Raw genomic sequence first — 20,456 nt, 5'->3', positions numbered from 1 at the left:
AGGGACATATAGTCAATTCTCTGATGGGTAACAGGCCTAATAGTTTCCATTTCCCCAGACAGTCAAGACACAAAGTTTTTGGGTTTTTTTTGAAGTTTTTACATAGTTTATTTATGCTCTGATGAAAAATTATCTTTACAGATAAACAACATCCATAGTGCCTTTTATTCCTTTTTGCCAGCACCAACATTTGCCTTTGCAGTACCCCTGACTCTTCATTCTGTTCTTGTGTTCTTTTCGCTGCTTTCTTAATGTGTTTTTCTTCTCATACAGGCCATGCCTTGCAAGTCTGTGCTTTGGTTCATTTTTCTTTGCATAGTCAAAGGAATCATAAATCATGCCAAGACCTGCTGTCTTGCCACCACCAAAATGGGTTCTGAATCCAAAGACAAAAATGACGTCTGGAGTTGTCTTGTACATCTTGGCCAATTTTTCTCGATTTCAGTCTTGGGCATCGTGGCCTTTCCAGGATGAAGGACATCTATAACCATCTGTTTACGCTAAAGAAGTTTGTTTGTCATTACCTTTCTGGGTCTGATGGTTACAGTGTCATTCATGGTGGTGGCCAGCTCCTCGAGCAGCAGGAGAGGGAAGGACACAAAGTTCTGGAGGTGGGAAAACTCCCTTTGTCAATACTGTCAGCCTTAAGCAAGTCACTTAAACTCTCTGGGCCAGTTTCCTTATTTGTATAATCAGTTGGATTACATGGTCTTGCGTTTTCTTCTAGTCCTAGATCTATGTATGTCACTTATTCATTAATTTATTCCGTAAATATATACTAAATAGCTGTGGGTAAGGTACCATGGGAGACATAGTGTGATCCAGTGGAAATAGTGTTAGATTTAGAGTCAGGTTTCTATTTGTGAGACCTTGGATAAGTCATTCAATGTCTCTGAATCTCAATTCCCTCTTCTAGAAATTGAGAGAAGACCAGAGTAAATAACTTTTAAAGTCTTTCTAGTTCTAAATCTGTGATCTTTGATTTTGTATATGACACAATCCCTGCCATCTTTCAAAAAGCTACTAACCATGGGCAAATTATATTATTTCTAGGTTTCCATTTTTGTTATTTGTAATTAGACTGTTGGACCTATAAGGTGTCCTTTAGATTTAATATTCTGTGACACCTAGGTGAATGCCTGCTATGGATATGCTAAGGTGCAGACTCAGTGCTATGGCAGCATGGGCTTTGAATTCATGGCACTTTGAAACCATTTAAGGAGGTGATATACACAGAAATAATTGCACTAGTGTTGCTGAAGTAGAAGGCCCCAAATTGTAGCATTTTCTACTGCTATGCGTTTTTCACCCAAGTCTGGAAATGTTCTTAGGTGTTCCAGAGTAGTGAAACATTTTGTAGGAATAAACATTATCTAGGCTTGGTTACTCTAGAGCCAAGTAATTTGTGCATTTGATTCTTGGTCTAGAATCCCTATTTGGTTGTAATGCTTCTCTTCCCTCACTAAATAAAGGGCCAAATTCATGAAATCTAATGGAAATCTAGACCTGAGTGGGATAAGCCGGCTCTGCCTCTCACATATCTGAAATTCAGGGTACTCCTGAGAAAATGAATCATATAGAGCAGTTTGCTACTGCTCAGGGTCATCTACAGTAGTGGTTTCCAAGGTGGAAGCCACTACAACTGATGGGGGAAGATGGTTCAAGACAGGCCAATTGGAGAGTGAGAAAGTAAATGGCATCTCACTCTTCCCATGACAGTCAACCGAATGCTTGTCTCTAACACAACCCCACTATTTATTATCTACATTCATGATCTACCACTCCCCCATTCTTACCATTGACTGCCAAGCATCAACGCCTCAGGTGTTTGCAACTAAATACAGACCTAGGTACCCACATTTACTGTATAGGTGTCATTGGGAAAATGATTTCTCATCTCCTTACGTACTCATATCCTGTGCCCAAAGCCTCTCATGGCAGTGGAAGGTGCCCTGAGTTAGTGTATGAGCAGGCATGGATGAGTTACCATCTGCATTGCTCATCTCATCCTTTCCCTATTTCTGTTAAGAGCTCTATCCCTCAGTCATCCAGGTTTATTCCCCAGCACTCCTCTCAGTCCATCTCTTGTGCACTTGCCACATCCAGCTTCTACTTCTGTTCCCTTTTCTCTGCTCACACTATTATTCTGTTCAAACACTCAATACCTCTCACCTATACTGTTGCAGTAGAGTCCCAACTGTTCTCACTGCTGTCTCCACCATTCTCCACCCAGATGCCAACAAGTCTGCAGTAAACTCTGAAACCTTCCTATTGGCTCTAGGATCCAATATAAATTCTTTTGTTTGGCATCTAAATGCCTTCACAACCTGGCTCCAACCCACCTTTCTAGATTAATGTATACATTACTCCCTTCTACACGCTAGGACAGTCAACTGTCCTTCTTGCTGACAACACTACATCATCCCTCTCTGACTCTGGCTGTCCCTCATGGCTGGAAGGTTCTCCCTCCATACTCTTGCCTCATAAAATTCTTTGTTTTTTTCAAAGCTCACCTCAAATATTACCTTTTACGTGAAACCTTTCCTGATCCTCCTAGATCCTAGTGACTACTCTTGCAAAATCACCTTGTATTTTTTTTTTTTTAGCTTGCATATGCTCATTTAGATATACAGTTTCTCCTCAAACAGAATGTGAGCTGCTGGAAGGCAGGGAACATTTCATTCTTGCCTTTGTATCCTGGTATTATGACTTGTTCAGTGGACGCTGCCTCAAACATTACCTCCTGTGGGCCCCTTTTTGCTTTGTGCAATCCCTTTAGCTAATGATTCTAAATTAAGGTGATGTCACCTTGTATAATTTTTTCCTGGTTTCACTGTCTCTCACAAGGTAAATTAATCCAAAAAATATTAAACATTCACATGTGCAGCGTACTATACTAGGCTCTAGAAATGCAAAAATAAGCAAGCCATGTTCCTCATGCTCTCCAAGAATTTACAATCTAGTAGAAGTAATGAAATGTATACAAATACATGTAACTAAAACTAGAATATGCTAAATGCTTAAGAGGGATGGCAAAATGTTGAGATGAGGGAGAATTCACTTCAAATAAGGATTTAGGGAAGGCTTCATGGAAACGGTAGCATTTTACTGGTCTTGAAGGAAAACAATATATCAGAGATAGGATGAAAAATATGTGTATTTGTGCATGTGATAACAGGTGAGCAGGCTTAGGGAAATATGAATAAAGGCACATTAGACAGTATGGGATTTATTTGGAAGAGAAAGAGGGATCCAGTTTGGCTGAAGTACAAAGTACATGATGAGAAATAGTATTAGAGAAAGTGAGATAGTTCGGAGACAGATTATGGAAGAACTTGAACACTGTCTTTATTTAGTAGGCAATAGGGAATCATTGTTGTACTTGAAATTAGCATCTTTCTTGGGCTGACTGGACTATAAAAAACTCAACATGCCTCACCCTAGTCAATCTCTTCCCATTTCTTATATTCACTCAACCAGTCAAGAAGTATTTAAGTGTCTACTATGTGCCAGGCTAAAAATAAAAAAAATATATACATCCACATGGAGTTTATATCCTAAATATAAGGTAAATTTTTTTTAGTGGGGGGAGGACAAGGTAAAGGGAATGTGAGCGTGGTGGTGGTGGTGGTGCTGGAAAAGCAGGGAAAGACCTCATGCAGGTAGGGCAATTCACTTAGGTATTATGTTAGTATGTTTTTTAGAAATGGACTATTATAAATTGATTATATACATTGTATGTGTATATCTATATATGTATATACATACATTTTTTGATTCAACTTCAACATTTTTATTGACATTTTTTATTTTTACATCACTTTAACTTCTCAATATATCTCTCATCGCCACAGTACATGCAGTATTCCACATCTATGGATCTCCTCTCCAAAGAGAGGGGGGGCACATTTTCATATCCCATTTTCAGGTCCAAGTTTGCTCATTATAATAATAGAATCTTTTTTTATCTTTTCTGTTTTTCACTGTTGGAATCGTTGTGCATATACATTTTTTCCTGGTTTAGCTCCCTTCACTTTTCCCCCCATGTGTCTCTGTATCCCTCACAGCATAATAATATTCCATTTTATCATGAACCACAATTTGCTGAGCCATTCTTCGAATGACATAGTCTCAGCATTCTAAAGAGATCTGGTATTCTTAGCAGTGTTCTGGGCAGTTAAAAAACACCTTTGAGATTCTAGTAAAATGTAAATTCCTCAAGTATAGGGGCTATTTTTAATTTTTGGATACATTTTTCCAAAGCCTCAAAATACAGTATGTGCTTAACAAATGCCAAATTATTAGAGCCCAGACTCTATCTTCAACTCGTAAATAGTGTGAATACTACTTGTTACAGGGCTTGTAGGAAGCAAAATTCTGCAAATATTTTATTCCTATTCCAAGCTCTAGCTAAAATTTTGCTTTTTATAATTTGCTTAAAGCACTATCAAGTGTGACAAACTTGACTAGAGATATATCAGAAAGTCATCAAAGATAAGTAGGGGTATAAATATTCTCATATTAATATTCTATATCTATTCAGAGTAATTGAAATAGGATTTCCTGGTGGTTTATATTCTGTAATCAGTAAGACCTGCAGATGGGTTGTTTTATGGTTTTATCTCATATAAAGGCCGGCTCATGGAAGGTTTTGGACAAGACATAACAGCCATCAAGCAATCAGAATGAACTATACTGTCACTCTGCATTTGTATTCCCACACTGTTCTGCCTTTTAATGACAACTTCTTTCCTCAAAACAAAAGAAAAACATCTTGAAAAATCTGCCATTTGTCAAAAACAATAGAATGGAAATCAGAACACCAATAATGAAAACAAAATAGTATCTGAGACTCTACCTAAGATATATTAATAAAAGGAAATAGTCTTTGGAGAACTAGGAGTTATTATTACATTATATGTGCTATGGAGGCACTCTGCTAAATTCTGTTGTGAATGTAACAGTATTTTACAGGCATTTCAATTTGAGTCAATCTTCTAACACTGCTATCTCATTAGCAAAAAGTATTGAAGGCAGTATATCAAGGCAGTCCATATATACAAATTAACTATAGGAAGTAAAAATTAAACATTGGGAAGTTTATTTGTTAAGGTACAACCTGAAATTTTTATGAAAGTTAACAATTGCCAACTAGGTGAAAACTGATAAATAGGAGAGCTTAAAAATTCAATGGAATTATAAAACTTTTTATCTTGCTTTAGTTAACTTGGAAAAAAGACATACAAATCATCAATTTTCACAAACCTTTAGGTGATACAACTACTGGTAGCTTATTTTTCATATACATTGCCTTTCATCAAGAACTTCAAGCATGTCACGGCCATGAAGTTATTTGCCCTCACGATATTCTTATGAGGTAGGAAGCAGGGATCATCCTCATTTTAAAGAAGACTAAGTGATCTGCCACTGTGTTAGAAATGTAGTGAAAAGAGAAGCCAGTCCTGATTACTGTACTAAACAGCAGTCACTAACTTTTAATAACACCATGAATAAGGTTCTTGTAACTTAAAAACTGAGTATAACATAAGACAAAAAAGAGATGAGGACTTTGAAAAAAAATAATTTTAAGGTGTTAGCCAAGGTCTGACCCAAAAAGTAACAGTCATTTCAGAGGATATTCCTCTTATTCTTCTCCAAAGTTCAGATATTAGGACCTCAAGGTAGAGAAGGGAAAACACTGAGAAGAGTTTAAAATATTCCTAATTGCCCTAAGAGCACCTGCAAACGGTGTGAGAACTACTCCAGAAGGCTCAGCTTCCACTGGATAGTTTTATTGATTTTCGGAGGTATGAAAAGTTCTGCACCTGAAAAAAACCAGAAAAACCTGAATGACACACAGAAAGATAACACCTATCTTGAGTGGGAGGAGCTGAAATTAGATGTGGATTCTAAGACCCACATGAAATTCCACATTTCAACATCTGGTGGATAGGTTTTTAACAGGAAAGGAAATAAATGATGCTGATCTCACTTTCTGTGTCTCATCAGAAATGGTTAGACCTGATGTTCCTGGGAACAACCCATCACTTCCCTTATGTACATATGATGGAAAGACAATACTCATTTAAATGGTTCAACACTAAGAAACAACAACTTGGTGGTGAGGCTGGCACTCTGTCCTCTTCCCAATGACCTGCTATGGTTATTTTTCCAATTTCCTCAAGTCACCGTATCCAACTTCAGGAGGCAACAAGATCCTAGAGTCACTGACACTGCCTTAATCTGATTCCATGTAAAATCTTGAATTAACAAGAGGTTTTTGGCTGATAGTTTACATTTCTAAAGCTCTCTCAAATTTGATACAATTAAATCTAATATAATCAAGGAATTTGGATACTCTTAATGATCCTCAAGTTTATTACAATGGATTTTGATTTGAATGTGAAACATATTCTTATCAATATAAAACCAAGAACTTATGAAAACAGTGAACAGAAAGTTGAAATGATATAAAGCTTTTTTTCTTCAGCTTACTAACATATCCATATTCCTTTGAAAAACTAACCCTGGAAAACAGGAGTGGAAGCCTTCTGTTGCCGATAAGAAGCCATGATGCTGTTGGCAGTTGAATTCGGACCTGTAACCTAAGCAGAAAACAGAAATATTATTGGCAGCACATTCAAGAAGAAATTTTTTTTATTGTTGTGGGCACAAATTGTTTACAGCATTCAAAGGATCTACCAGATAAATATGGACAGAGCTTCTCCAAGACATTTTGCCAGCATAGCCACACAATTCTCAGGGGAATGAAAATGTGTGAACTCCTACAAATTGGCTTTATTTAATCCTTTCAATCCTTCCTTACTATAGGAAAAAGCTTTGATTTTGAGGATCTGAACCCTATGTTTGTATACGTATGTGCAAAAAAATATTTGCTGGTAATTCACTAAATGATGTTACATTAGAGCTAATAACAAAAAATAAGTGTTCTGTCATTTTCATGGCCTGGTGAGCATAGCAAAGGGGATAAAGTGCTGGTCCCAGAGTAAGGAAGAAGACATGTTCAAGAACTCCCAAAAGTGGAATGGACTGCCTCTAAAGCTGGTAAAAGTTCCTCTTTCTTGGAGGACTTCAAGCTGGGGCTGGATGACCATATGTTAGGTATGTTTATAGTGGAGGATTCTTTTTGGGTAAGAGTTGGACAAGATGGTCCCTTCCAACTCTCAAATTCTGTGATTCTGTGAAATGCTATGATCAATCTTGGACTTATATACAATCTTCTTTTTCTTTTCCTTTCTGTAAATATTCAGGATGATGTCTGTCACATTTGTAATAAAAATAGAAGACTTGCTGCATGTTCCAGGCAAGTTATTCATTTAACCTTTTTTTCAGGCTCTGTTTTCTAATTTGTAAGGTACTAAAATTCTACCTACCTCAAAGGTCATACCTACACACACACACACACACACAAAATACGTCAAAATGATTAGAAAACCAAAAAGTTCTTAAGTCTCAGGGATTAGAGTATTCATGTATCCCATTTTGTTCATTTTTAAACCTTCCCTTTATAGGCGAGAGAATTCATCATTCTGTCCCTTTTTATTTATTTTTTTAATTGGGATTTTTTTCTTGGATTTATTTTGTTTACCAGTCAGTTTACCAATATAAAAATAATCCAAAGAAATTTATTTTTGGTAACTCAAAGAAAAGAACTAAACCATAAACCCCCTTACTTATAAAATGAAAGTTCAAAAGCAAAGCAATGCAACATATGAATTATGTGATCTCTGAGAATCAAGTTAGTGAAAACTTACAGGAACAGCTGGACTTTGCTGGTGGGAAGAGGTCCAAATTTCTGGGAGCGAACTTTCCATCAGCTGCAGAGTATCCCCAAACATTTTCTGTAACTCTCTTGCTTGTTTATCATACTCGAAGAGAAAGAGTACTTTTAAAAGCTGGTAAATCTCATCTAGGGAGAATCAATTTGAGATGCCATCAGGGCCTAAGAAAAAGTAAGTGCGTCCTCCATCCCTTCAGTATTACTGAAGGGGTCACAGGCGAATACAGACAATATCATGCAATGCAGCTGTAACCCTTACACATTCCTCTCCTCCAAACCACAAACTGCAGTTTTCAGTGGTTCTCCTTCATGGGAAACAGTCATACTGTGGCTTAATCGACCCTTCCGCCGATTTCCTTTAATTCAGTGGTGGTGTTAAGAATTCAAGTTTGATTGCTCGTTGTAGGAATCTAGGATGAAGTCTTCATTGCTTTGGAGTGCTCATTCCTACGAGCTATGTTAACTCCAAAGTCAGGGCCATTTCATAAGGGCATCAAAAATGGCTCCTTCTTTGTGCAAAGCCCCGTTTCTTATGGCTAGGATACTGTGTCTATTACGAGTTTCCTGTCAGCCAGTAAGTCTGTCCAGAAAACTAAGTACTTTCCTCCTAAGGATTAGTTTCCAATGTATTTGGCATCAAGAACATACCTTTCAGTTTTTCAATGTTATTTACCACCTCACTCAGGGCTTCCAAAAGGGCTAGGTCTTCGAGTGGACTCCCTTCTTTCAGGCTGTGCCTCTTTCTTTCTGCTTTTCGGCGATTCTTGGAGGATCTCCTAATAGGAGATTTGAAATTAGTTTCAAAAAGGAGAACTTCTCATGGGAGAATTAAAGAACCTAAATAGAGTGGGATGGTAGTGACTAATCCATAAATGACTGAGACCCATTATTAAGGAAGAAAATGCCTAAAGGAGATTTAAATTTGGGGTAGATTTAGAATTGGACAAGATCTTAAAGTCATCTAGGCCAGATTCTTCACTGGGAGGACGAAATTGAGGGCCAGAAAAGTTTAGTGTATGTAGAAGAGCGAATTTAAAGTCAGGTCCTGTGCATCTTGCTGCCTCCCTTAAAATCAGAATCCCTTTGTGTCTGGATACAGAGCATATTTGCATATTTTGCTATTTAACAATCTCTGTGACACACACACACACACACACACACACACACACACACACACACACACACACACACACACACGGGAGAAGAAGTGGCTACACGATCTTATTATCTGTAATAGATGAAAGGAGGATATTAGGCATAGCCCAACCTAACTCCTAGGCTCAGAGAGATCAGATTTCACAAAAAAGATAGGTCTATGATTCTACAAGGGAAGTTTGTTTAAAAGGGATGGGATGCTCTCAAGAAAGAATTTCTGATAAGATGAACAAAAATGATTCCAACATGGACCATAATGGGGAGATAACTAAAGGAGGCAAGTTGCTGAACAGGGGAGAATTTATTGACTAAGCAAACTGCAGCAAGGCCAAGTAACTGTGGATGAATATAAAAGGATGAAGGTCCCATAAAATACTATTAGAATATTTAAATTCATCCAGCAATAGTTTGAAATGAATGCTAAAGACTTTTTATCTGTCCTGGGAGAACAAAGTGGTGATTTTTGGGTGGACAACAACTACAGGAGTAATGAAGAAAAGGCAGAACTAACTTAACAACAATTTTGGTTTTTCCTTCTATAAAATTATCTTCAAACAACTATATGTGTGTATATATATATATATATATATATATATATGGAAAAAAACTAATGAGAAACTAAGTCCCAAGATAGTAACTGAGGATATGATATGGGGGCTTTAGCTGCCTTAAAGAGTTCACAGTATTATTCAGATTGAGTTTCAATACCATCTAGTTCTAACATCTTATTTTACAGATGGGGAAACTGAGGCTTGGAAGTAATGAGAGACTTGCCCAAGACCAGACAGCAAATTAATGGCAGAACCAGGTTCTCTGTTTCTAAAATCAGGGCTCTTTTCACTACTGCATGTTGCAACTTCTGCTGCAGCTGCAGCAAACACCCACATTTTACAGTATGATGAGCACAGTGCTAGAAATACAGCAAGTTGTTTAATAATCAGTATACATACGCAGATATCCTGGAGTTACTATGAGAGTATCTGCCAGTCAGGTCACTACCACTCATACTGCTAGCTTCAGAGAAGAGGTCTGACTCCTGGCCATTTGGCATGTCATCATCTGTAAGAGAAGAGGGATAAACAAAATTTTCTTTATTCATAGCTAAAGACATACAAAACCCACTCAATCACTGCTGAGTTTCCCTTCCAAATATTTTCATTCAACAGGGTAAGGTGACTATGGTGAGTTTGATAGGGAAAATACAGAATGTGAAAAGTCAAAGCCATAAAAATTCACTTGAAGGTTAAGTAAGACCATATGAGATTCACTATAACCAAAGTCATTTTTCTAACATTACCATGAAGTGCAATATGCGATCACAGAACGAGCTGTTGCTCATCTGTGCAAAGTGCCTTAGACAGTATGCAAATTAAATCATTTAGCACTTACCCAGATTCCCTTGTTGCATCTGTACCTTGAACTCTCGAACCACCAATAAACGCTTTCTATGGCGGTTGAAAATGTTTGTCTGAGAGTCCATAAACACCATGTAGTTTTTGTAGGCTGAGTGGTAAAATGGAAAAAAAGTTTTGGAATGGTTTTAAAGGCAAAGAGACACAAGTAAAGATTAAAAAAACAAATTAACCCAGGAAGGAACAAGAGTCTCAAAAGTTTTCTAACCAAGATAGCAAAATTCTCACTAGCCAGTATAATAACTATCTTACAATTTAGTAGGAAAATAAGGAAAGTGAGAGTCTCCAGTCCATGAAGCAATATTATGGTTAATAGAGCACAAAAATCAATATAGAAAGACACCAGATTTATAAGACTGGAATATATAATAATGGTTTTAAGCTTTAGTAGCTTAAAACTGCACTGACACTTTTGAAACATTCTATATAGTGTTTTAAAGTTGGCCCAGTGCTTTACAAATATTAACTCATTTTATCCTCATAACAACCCTGGAATGTAGGTACTATCATTATCCCCATTTTACAGATGAGTAAACTGAGGCAAACAGGGTTAATTGATTTGCCAAGGGTCACATGGCTAGTAGGTGTCTGAGGCCAGAGTTGAACTTGAACTTGGGTCTTCCTGACCCAAGGTCCGGTGCTCTATCTGCTGTGCTGCCTAGCTTCATTCTCCAGAGTGTGACAGCACTGAAAAAGATAATGGTCCGGACCTCTCATTCTCTTTCCCTCTCTCCTTCAAGTGAGGCATTCTAAAGCACAAGTTCCCATTTAACAGAATGAAATACTCACCTTCTAAAATGGAAGGTTTAATATTTGTCTCTACGATGTCAAGCCTGTGGTATCTGTGAACCTGAAAGCACAAACTCAACAATAATAACAGCAATAATGCGAACAGCCCCAGCTCCCCCCCCCCCCCCCCCCCCGCTGCCCTGAAGACAAAGAAACGTTCTTCAGGAATGGGCTCGTTTCAGAAAGCAAACCTCCTGCCCAGTGAATGACTAACTGGCAGCTTGGAGTCCTGGACTCAAATATAAACATGCTACTTCAGGGCTGAGTTCATCTTCATGTTTATGACAAAAGAACACAAATGATGCGTCTCATCTGAATGGGCCTCCTCGGACCCTCAGACTAAGAGCACAAGCTCGCTAGCTGCCCTCAGCAGATCAGACTCCAAGTGACTTTCCTTCCATTCTCACTACCTTAACTCAATGCCCATCAAAATGATGGCTCTTACCAGTCTTAACGCTTCTTCCCAGTGAGCTCCTTCCAACAGCAACAGGACAGCTTCTTCATAGTCCTGAGGGGGAAATAAAAGGCAAGGGAATCATTTGTGCATAATCCTCAACATTCAATAGCTTTCAAAAATGTTAAAATAAGTGAAATAAAGAAATAGTCCAAGTCCTACAATCAAGCCAGATCAACCTCTAGACCCCATTTAAAGGATGACATAAACTAGTGTTCCTACAACTTTTTATTATCTCAAATGGCACTTAAATTGCTTTCAGTGTACTTTCTGAGAAAAAGAAGATGGCACAAAGAACAGTGGTTTGGGAGTCAGTGTATGGCATTAGGAAGCAAAGTACTGTTTTTCACTTCCAGATCACCCACTGGCTCACAGTGATTTAATTCACAGTTCCCCAACTATGGTGAGGAGGAATATAAGGATGAATAACAGAATGTTACGTGAAAGCAATCATCACAATATGTGACATTTATGGTTTATAAAAGCATTTTAGATCCTTAAACTTGGTGAGGAAGATAATATAAATATTATGCCTTCATTTTACAGGTGGGTAAACGGAGACTAAAGGAGACTAAATGATTTGTCTGAGGTCACACAACAAGCAGGGCCAGCAGGATTAGAGTCTACATTTCTTGGCTCATAATTTACTGTTCTTTTTACTGTGTCACATTAGACATTTGGGTAACCATGGTATCCAATGAAGAATGAGATGACCCAGTCATTTCATTGGAGGAGGTCCAGGCAGGGGGAAGGTCAATCTCAAAGTTGCACATCTAGTTCCATGGCAGAGGAAGGAAGGGCTGGAACTAGGGCTTCTGATTCTAAGTCCTGTGCTCTTTAAGCTGACATGTTATAGGTGTAGCAGAAAGTTACAGATGCATTCCAGAAAAGAGAGCTAATAAGCATATTTATGTAAACTTGAACCATGGTTCCACAGTAGCTCAAAATCTCCCCTCATTTGAAGGCCATACTATTCATTCTTAAGAACATTTTCCCATCGTTTTTATCTACTGACTGATCACCAAGACGTTTGCCTACTATTTTCTTTTTAAAAAACACTTTCTTATTGGCGTCTTTTGTTTTTACATTGTTAAAATGTCTGTCAGTATTCCCTCTTAACACCCCCACCCCAATTATCTACTGTGGGATGGCTTTGGGTCTTATACAGCTTTCCAAAAGTCTTAGTGAAGTTTTAAATTTATTAAAATTTAAGGAAGAGGACACATATTTATCTATATCTACATATATCTAAGTTGTGTATAGATTTTGGATACCAAATCCTGATCTGAGAAATTTGACACAAAGATTTTTTTCCCCGGTGGACCACTCCCCTTCTTAACATAGACACATTAATTTCTTTGTGTAAAACCTTCCCAATTTTATGTAATTAAAACCTGTATCTATAGTATCTTTTGTAATTATCTCATTTCTAATTATTTTTAAGAATATACCTGCCTACAGCTGTGAAAAGTAGATAATCTGTCTCTTCTAATTTTTTTAATTGTATGACCTTTAATATTACGTATCCATTTTGAATTGTGGACTATGGTATAAAAGGTGGTCTAAAGCTATTTTCTGTCAGACTTTCCATTTTTTCATAAGATTTTATTAAATAGGTAGTTCTTTCCTAAGCAATTTATATTTTGGGGCTTACTGAACAACGGGTTACCGAGTTCCACTGTTTTAACTTCTTCTTTGTCTAGTGTATTCCACTGATCTACCTCTCAATTTTTTAACCAAGTGGTTTTGACAGCTGCTGCTGTATAATCTCTTACCATTCTCAATGACTTTAGCTGCTGACATTTAATCCTCCTCACTACCGTCTTCCCTACAATCATCCTAGAAGATTTCAACATTTAATTTATAGAACTCTACACTAGTTATAATGACCAAGTTTGACTCCAAAGAAGAGTTAAGAAACTCTGCCTCCCTCCCTTTCTTGTAGAGGTGGGGTCAATGGATATGGAATGTTGCATATGTTGTCAGACAAGGTTATGTTGGCTGCTTTGGCTGAACTGCTCTTTAAAAGTTTTTCTTGGGTGGAGCCAAGATAGCTGAGTAAAGGCAGCAAATCAGCCAAACTCTCCCAACATTCCTTCCAAACAACTTTAAAATAATGCCTCAAGTCAAATTCTGGAGTGGTTGAGTCAATAAAAGGTAAAAGTGAGACATTTTCCACCCTAAGACAACTTAGGAGGTTGGCAGGGAGGTCTGTGTCATGGGGGTGCATGCCAGCCCAGAGGAGAGGCCAAAGGGCAGCACCAGTGGTGGGCCTTGGAAGAAGTAGTTATCAATAGTTTCTAGAGCTCTCAGACTAGAGTTAGTAAGAACATCAGACCACTGGTCAGAAAGACATTATAAGGGATTCTTTGCTGGCACTAGGTGCAGCTAGTGCTGACTGGCAATTCTATTGCCCATAAATAGTTCTGGGTTGCAGTTCCAGGGTGGGGAGGAGTTCATGTGGTCAATCCCAAGGGAGCAGGAGCTCTGGTTACAGTTCTACAGAAGAGAGAAGCACTAGTGTTTGTGGCCATAGGAGAACAGGGGACCTGTGTGACAGTGAACCAAACTAAGAGCTGCAGGGTAACAAGAGTCCTTCCTGGGTAAAATCCAGGGAACAGGCCAGGAGAGGTAATCACACCTCTCCCTGGATCACATCAGCTTGGAAGCACAAAAAACTTGCAGACCCCTAGAACTAGCTCTGAAAAAGCAGTACAAAAAAGCATGAAACATGGGACAGTGTGTTTCCCCCACCCCAAAGTGAGCAGAGCCCAACTTTAACATAAAGTTAAAAGGCAAGAAATAAGCTGGAAAAATTGAGCAAACAACAAAGAAGTTGATGATAAAAAGACATGAAGGTGGCAGGCAAAGACTGATGCAGAAGCTTAAAAGAAGATGACTTGAAAACAGCTATAAACAAAGCCTCAAAGGAAAAAAATACTAACTGGACACAAGCCCAACAAGAATTCCTCAGAGTTAAAGGAAAAGATAAGCGTGGTAAAGGAAAAATTGAGAAAAGAAATAAGAGTGATAGAAGAAAATCATGAAAAGAGAACTAATAACTGGGTAAAAGAAGCACAAAAAATAATGAAGACCTTAAAAAACAGAGTTGGCCTAATAGTAAAAGAGACACAAAAATTAATTGAGGAAAAAAACTCCTTAAAAAGCATAATTGGCCAAATAGAAAAAAAGGTGCAAAAGCTCAATGAAGAAAATAATTCCTAAAAAATTAGAATTGGACAATTGGAAGCTAATGACCCCATGAGACTTCAGGAAACAATAAAACAAAGTCAAAAGAAGGAAAAAAATAAAAGAAAGTGTGAAATATCTCACTAGAAAAACAATCGGCCCACAAAATAGAACAAGGAGAGATAATTTAAGAATTAATAGACTACCTAAAAGCCATGATAGACAAAAAAAAGTCTTGACATCATATTTCAAGAAATCATCAAGAAAACTGCCCCAATATTTTGGATCCGGAGAAATTGAAAGAATCCACCAATCACTTCTTGAAAGAGATCCCAAAATGAAAATTCCCAGGAATATGATAACCAAATTCTAGAGCTCCTGGGTCAAAGAAAAAATGCTGCAAATAGCTAGAAAGAAACTATTCAAATACCACAGAGTCACAGGATGACACAAGACCTAGCAGCTTTCATCTTAAAGAAGCAGAGGATTTGGAATATGATATTCTAAAGGGCAATTCCAAAGGATTACAACCAAGAATCACCTACCCAGCAAAAATGAGTATAATTCTTCAGGAGGAAAAAATGAATTTTCAGTGAAATAGAGGACTTTCAAGCATTCCTGATGAAAAGATCAGAGCTGAACAGAAAATCTGACATTTAAACACATGAGAAGCATAAAAAGGTAAACATGAAAAAGAAATCACAAGGGACTTAGTTAAACTGTTTACATTTCTTTATGAGAAGGCACACGTAATTCCTAAGAATTTTATCATTATTAGGCAGTTAGAAGGAGTTTACACAGATAGAAGGCAGGAAGGTGAGTCAACTATGGTTGGGGTGATCTACAAAAAAAAAAGAGCGAGAAAGGGATGCACTAGCACAAGGAGGAAGGGAGAGGAAGAATGAGGAAAATTATCTCACATAAAGAAGGCATGTGAGGGAAGAGCTTTTACAATAGAGCAGAAAACAGGAGGACTGTAGGCAGCGTTTGAACCTTCCTCTCACTGGAACTGGCTGAAAGAGGGAAGAACGTATATATACACACACCCAGCTGGATACAGAAATCTATCTTATCCAACAAGGCAATAGAAGGGGAGGGACATAATAGAAAGGAATGTGTGCGTGTATCAGGGGGAGGGGATGAAAAGGAGGGTGGATTACAGAGGGCAGGGACCAGATGCAAAACAAACTTCTGAGAAGGAACATTTGGGTAAAAAAAGGCTAAAAGGAAGAAAAGAGAATGGAGGGAAATACACAGCTAATAATCGTAATGGTAAATGTGAGTGGAAGAGGAAAGCAGAAAGGATCACAAGCCTGGATCACAAACCCAGGGATTTTTTTTTTTTTTTTACAAGAACCACATTTGATACAGAAAGACACACACAGAGGTAAAATAAGGAGATGGAGCAGAATCTATTCCGCTTCAGCTGAAGTAAAACAAGGGAAGTTCACACTCATGATCTCCAAGTGAAAGCAAAACCAGACTTAATTAAAGGAGATAATCAGGGAAACTTCTGTTGTTGCTTAGTAGTTTTAGTTGTGTTTGGATCCTCATGACCTGATTTAGGGTTTTCTTGGCAAAGACGCTGGAGTGTTTTGTCATTTCTTTCTCCAGCCCATTTTACGGATGACAAAATTGAAGCAAAAAAGGTAAGTAACTTGCCCAGGCAGCACAGCTAGGAAGCGTCTAAGGCCCAATTTTGACTCTGGATCCAGCACTCTATCCACTGTGTCACATTTTTGGTTTTTACTCTCTCCTGTTATTAGTTGGATAATAAAATCATTTGCAAATAATGATATATTTTATGGAGTTAAATACCCGTGAAAGGTCTAACCTTTAAAAAGAAAACAACAAAAAGCCTTTCATATTTTAATTTGTTCTGGTCCATCAGCAAAGCAGAATGATTGCTTAAGGTTTCCTCTTCAATAAAAGTAAGGTAGTGACAATCTACTCATTTGGAAGCCTCAGATTTCATATATACAGGGTCCCAGAGTTATTGAAGTTTAAAATTTCCCTACACCTTTTGGGTTTTTTTTTTTTAAACATTATACAGATCTACAAAAGTATATTAATTGTTCACAAATCAACTATCCCTTGATTGCTTCTAATATCTTCTAAGTTTTAAGTTTCAAGCAACCTTTCTTGTCACCCTTACTGAATAAAAAAGCCTGAGATCATATAAGAGCATGGTTATCTTATTTAAACACAGGATAGCTATCCTTCTGCTTGCTGTAAACAAATCACTAAATAAAAGGTGAATAACTTCAAATATGCTAATCTCATTAATGTCAATTATTTGAGGTTATCCCTATAAACTCATATGTATACTCAATTTTCCCTCCTGATCTGGTCTATATATTATTTGAAATTTAGGGTTACACAAAACTGCATGAGGCAATAGAAAACAGAGGAGATGACAACACAAGTAGGTAGGGAGGGACACTCCAAAGAATTAGTTTGAGATTTGTGGTGAAATCATGTATTCTGGGCAGTATTTACCTGTATAACAACTTACTCTTACAATCTGCCCGTATAATAATTTAATCTCCCTTATTTCTTAGTCAATTTCTTAGATCACTAAAAGCACAACTACTAAAGAAGTAAAAATGATACTCTTTAGCAAATAAGATATTAGTGTATTTTTCAAAGCAGACTTTTGCTTTAACTCTAATAACTACTATAAAGCATTTTCAATAATGTAGAGAAATTATATTAAATTTTTGGGTTTCCAAATATCAAGTCTTTCATATTTAGCACATTAAAGAGAAGTGCTACAACACATCCGTCCCTCAAAAGAAAAGGTATACTAACTTCACAAACTAGAATATACTAATTTTTCACTTTGTTGACTAGGACTGGAACATATTAGATGTTTTCCTCCCTTTTGTGGTAAAGGAAATTAATATGAAGGAAACCAAAGAGATTTCACCTGAGCATACTGCTCCAAAACTAGGGCTGCATCACTGTGTTTCCTCTGCTCTGCTAGTTTTCCTGTAAGAAAAGGATATTATTAACAGATAATTTGTCAAGAGAAACCTATTAGAAACCCCTCCAGTAAACTTATAATAGTATTTAATTTATATTGCTTTAATGTTGGGAAAGAGATTTTTTTAAAATCCCCAATCATCTCAGAGTACACAGATAAATGCCTCTTCAGAATGGTGTTTTATCAAGGTTTTATGAAGCGAAGGACACTCCTGTACAGTAATACAAAATAGTGAATACAAAGAGAAATGAGAAAAACACAAATTCTAAACATAGCTAATCGGATTAAGGGTAACCAAATTTACTAAGGACTTAAACACAGAGACACACTGAATCAAAGAAACAAAAAGACAGAAGGAATTTTATATTTCAGCAGAACAACATGACATTTTCTGAAGAAAAAAGTTTTTGTATATTGTACCATGGATCACAAAATAAGATGCCCTCAAAGTGTTTATTATGCAAACATAAACACTTTAGAGCTTTCCCAAGGAATGTGGATGGCTTTCCCTTCTTGTAACACAGTATTTACCTATTGCTTCAGTAGGAAAAAAGCTAAGTGGCAAAACAGAGAACCCAGTTAGATTTTGCAGTTCATCTGGATTGAGATGTTAATCTGTAGCATGAGTTTAGATTAAGATTATTCCGATCTACCAACAATGAAGGGAAAAGTTAGAGAAAAGAATATAAAAAAACAATACCTAAATCAACTTCAGAGCCTAATCAAAAGTACACAAAAGAGAAAATGAACAAAGGATAAAGAATCTGGACAGAAAAAAATTCAACATTCATGAAGAATGAGAAAATCTTCAAACTGTGGAGGACAAAGTCTTATCTCCCAATCATTCAGCAGCTTAGACATGCAAAACATTTTTTGTCAAGAAATATCTTCCCATCTAAATCCCTACATGGCTAAGAATTCTGTCTTCTTGCTTCATGTGAAAAAAAATTTCCTATACCTAGGAAAAAGCTGGCTGCCAAGATCCCAAGGAAAAGTTGGCAGAAGCATATTTACCTCTGGTTACCTGGGGTTGTTTTAACTTAGAGCTCAGGTAATATGGCCTTTATGGCTCTAGTTAAATAAAACAACAGTAGAAAACTGGTAACAGAAGGAGATTTTTTTAATCCTTAAGACCACTGGAAAAGAAGCTCCCAGGTAGAACAAAGAGGGAATTTTAGCTGATGAGAGAAGGAAATCTTATCACAATGTTGTACACTGTAAAGTCAAGCAAGTCAGTGTCTCTAACTTCTTCTACAAAGAAGTCTTAGCCAAACAATCTCTATCCCTTTGGGAAAAAGATTATTGGCTACTGCCAGAAACGTTCAAGTTGTATTTTAATGTTGTCTCCTCTTAGAGCTACATGCTTCAAAGCGTCAGCAAGTCATGTCTCTCCTGCATACAGCATAAGGAAAAATGATGTTTCCTCAAGATGAGACAATAAGATGCAGCAAAAACTGAAGAACTCTCAAAGCCATTCAGCCCTAGAACAATTTGTTGGTTTTTGCTTGGCTTGCAATTCTGTACTACCAAGAATTCATTCATATATTAGTTATGGTCAAGTGTGCATTTTTTTTTAAAAACTGCCAATAGGAATATGAGAGAAGTTCATTTTTGTGGCCAGATGTATAATGATTTATAGGCCAAGTGCTGGGTTACTGCACTTGGCAGTTGTTGCATTGTCCACAGACATATAAATTTACATATATCTACATACAGGTGAGAGGATGCAAAAATGATGAATGATAAAAAGGGGATGGGGAGAAAGATTAAAGTAAGGGCTGAAGGGACAGAGATGAAGCTGATATACAGGGGTGAATTTGGCAGATAAGCGACTACAGGATACAAGTAGAATACTATTTTTTTACTACTCAAGTATCTGTTTACTGTATGTCTGTAACAGTGCTTCCCAACCAGTGTTGTGGACAAAACAGCGAGCTGAAAAGATCTCTCTGCTATGTTATGGTAAATCAGGTTTCCCTGAAGCTCTCTGGCTCCATTTATGTATTACTAATGGGATAGTTCTTAACCTGTTTATTCTCAGCCTTTCATGTCCTCATTTATTACATAATCTACAACCTTCTTACCTCCAAAATTAGAAACTAGTTCTGTCTGGAAGCATGTTGAATTTAGGTATTCTACTGTTCCCAATCCGAACTGATAGCTATGTAAATTACCTTAAAGTGTGGCATATGAAATTAAGAATGTACAAATGTGTCAAAGAAATTACAAAAAGAAAAGGGTTACACAGAAATTGCAAAATAAATATCAACTCTTACCTGACAGAGTTCTGCCCAGGCCAGCCAACTGGTCTTTGGTATAGTTCAGCTGGGCTGCCATACAGAAGGCTTGCTGCCAGCTGCCACTGTTCACAAAAGCATCCAGAGCTTTTTCATAAGCACCAGAGCGGGCAAACACCAGTCCTGCTTGTTCAAAAAGATTCTTTTGCTTCAGGTGTTCCCCATAAATGCTACTGATATCCTAAAGTGGATTTAATGGTAAATGAGACTACAAAAACTCCAGCATCAATAAAATAGCCCAAATATAGGCTGGTTCAGTAATACATTTTTTCATCAACCACTTATTTAGGATGATAATATATCTAAACAGCTTGAAAATAAACCTCAAAGACAAGGATAGTGTTACTGGGTATAATACTAGTCTAAATAATGC

At 37.3% G+C, this 20,456-nt stretch overlaps 1 protein-coding gene across 2 annotated transcripts in view; it reads right to left on the bottom strand.

Moving 5' to 3' along the window:
- Positions 1-3,769: 3,769 nt before the first annotated feature.
- The window catches only part of ELP1 (elongator acetyltransferase complex subunit 1), a 76,136-nt gene continuing 59,449 nt past the window's right edge, over positions 3,770-20,456 (bottom strand). For both annotated transcript variants that reach the window (XM_072604403.1, XM_072604413.1), the window contains exons 28-37: positions 20,063-20,264; positions 17,730-17,791; positions 11,603-11,665; positions 11,158-11,218; positions 10,346-10,459; positions 9,907-10,015; positions 8,450-8,577; positions 7,776-7,930; positions 6,527-6,605; positions 3,770-5,825 (exon numbers count right to left, since the gene is read on the bottom strand). In XM_072604403.1, coding sequence (XP_072460504.1) covers positions 5,758-5,825; positions 6,527-6,605; positions 7,776-7,930; positions 8,450-8,577; positions 9,907-10,015; positions 10,346-10,459; positions 11,158-11,218; positions 11,603-11,665; positions 17,730-17,791; positions 20,063-20,264 — 1,041 coding nt within the window. In that variant the 3' untranslated portion in view covers positions 3,770-5,757. The remainder of the gene's footprint in view (positions 5,826-6,526; positions 6,606-7,775; positions 7,931-8,449; positions 8,578-9,906; positions 10,016-10,345; positions 10,460-11,157; positions 11,219-11,602; positions 11,666-17,729; positions 17,792-20,062; positions 20,265-20,456) is intronic.

Source organism: Notamacropus eugenii, chromosome 1 (genome assembly GCF_028372415.1).
Source record: "Notamacropus eugenii isolate mMacEug1 chromosome 1, mMacEug1.pri_v2, whole genome shotgun sequence".
Taxonomy (NCBI): domain Eukaryota; kingdom Metazoa; phylum Chordata; class Mammalia; order Diprotodontia; family Macropodidae; genus Notamacropus; species Notamacropus eugenii.
The sequence above is the reverse complement of the archived record's forward strand: the minus strand, read 5'-3'. Positions and strand labels throughout refer to the sequence as shown.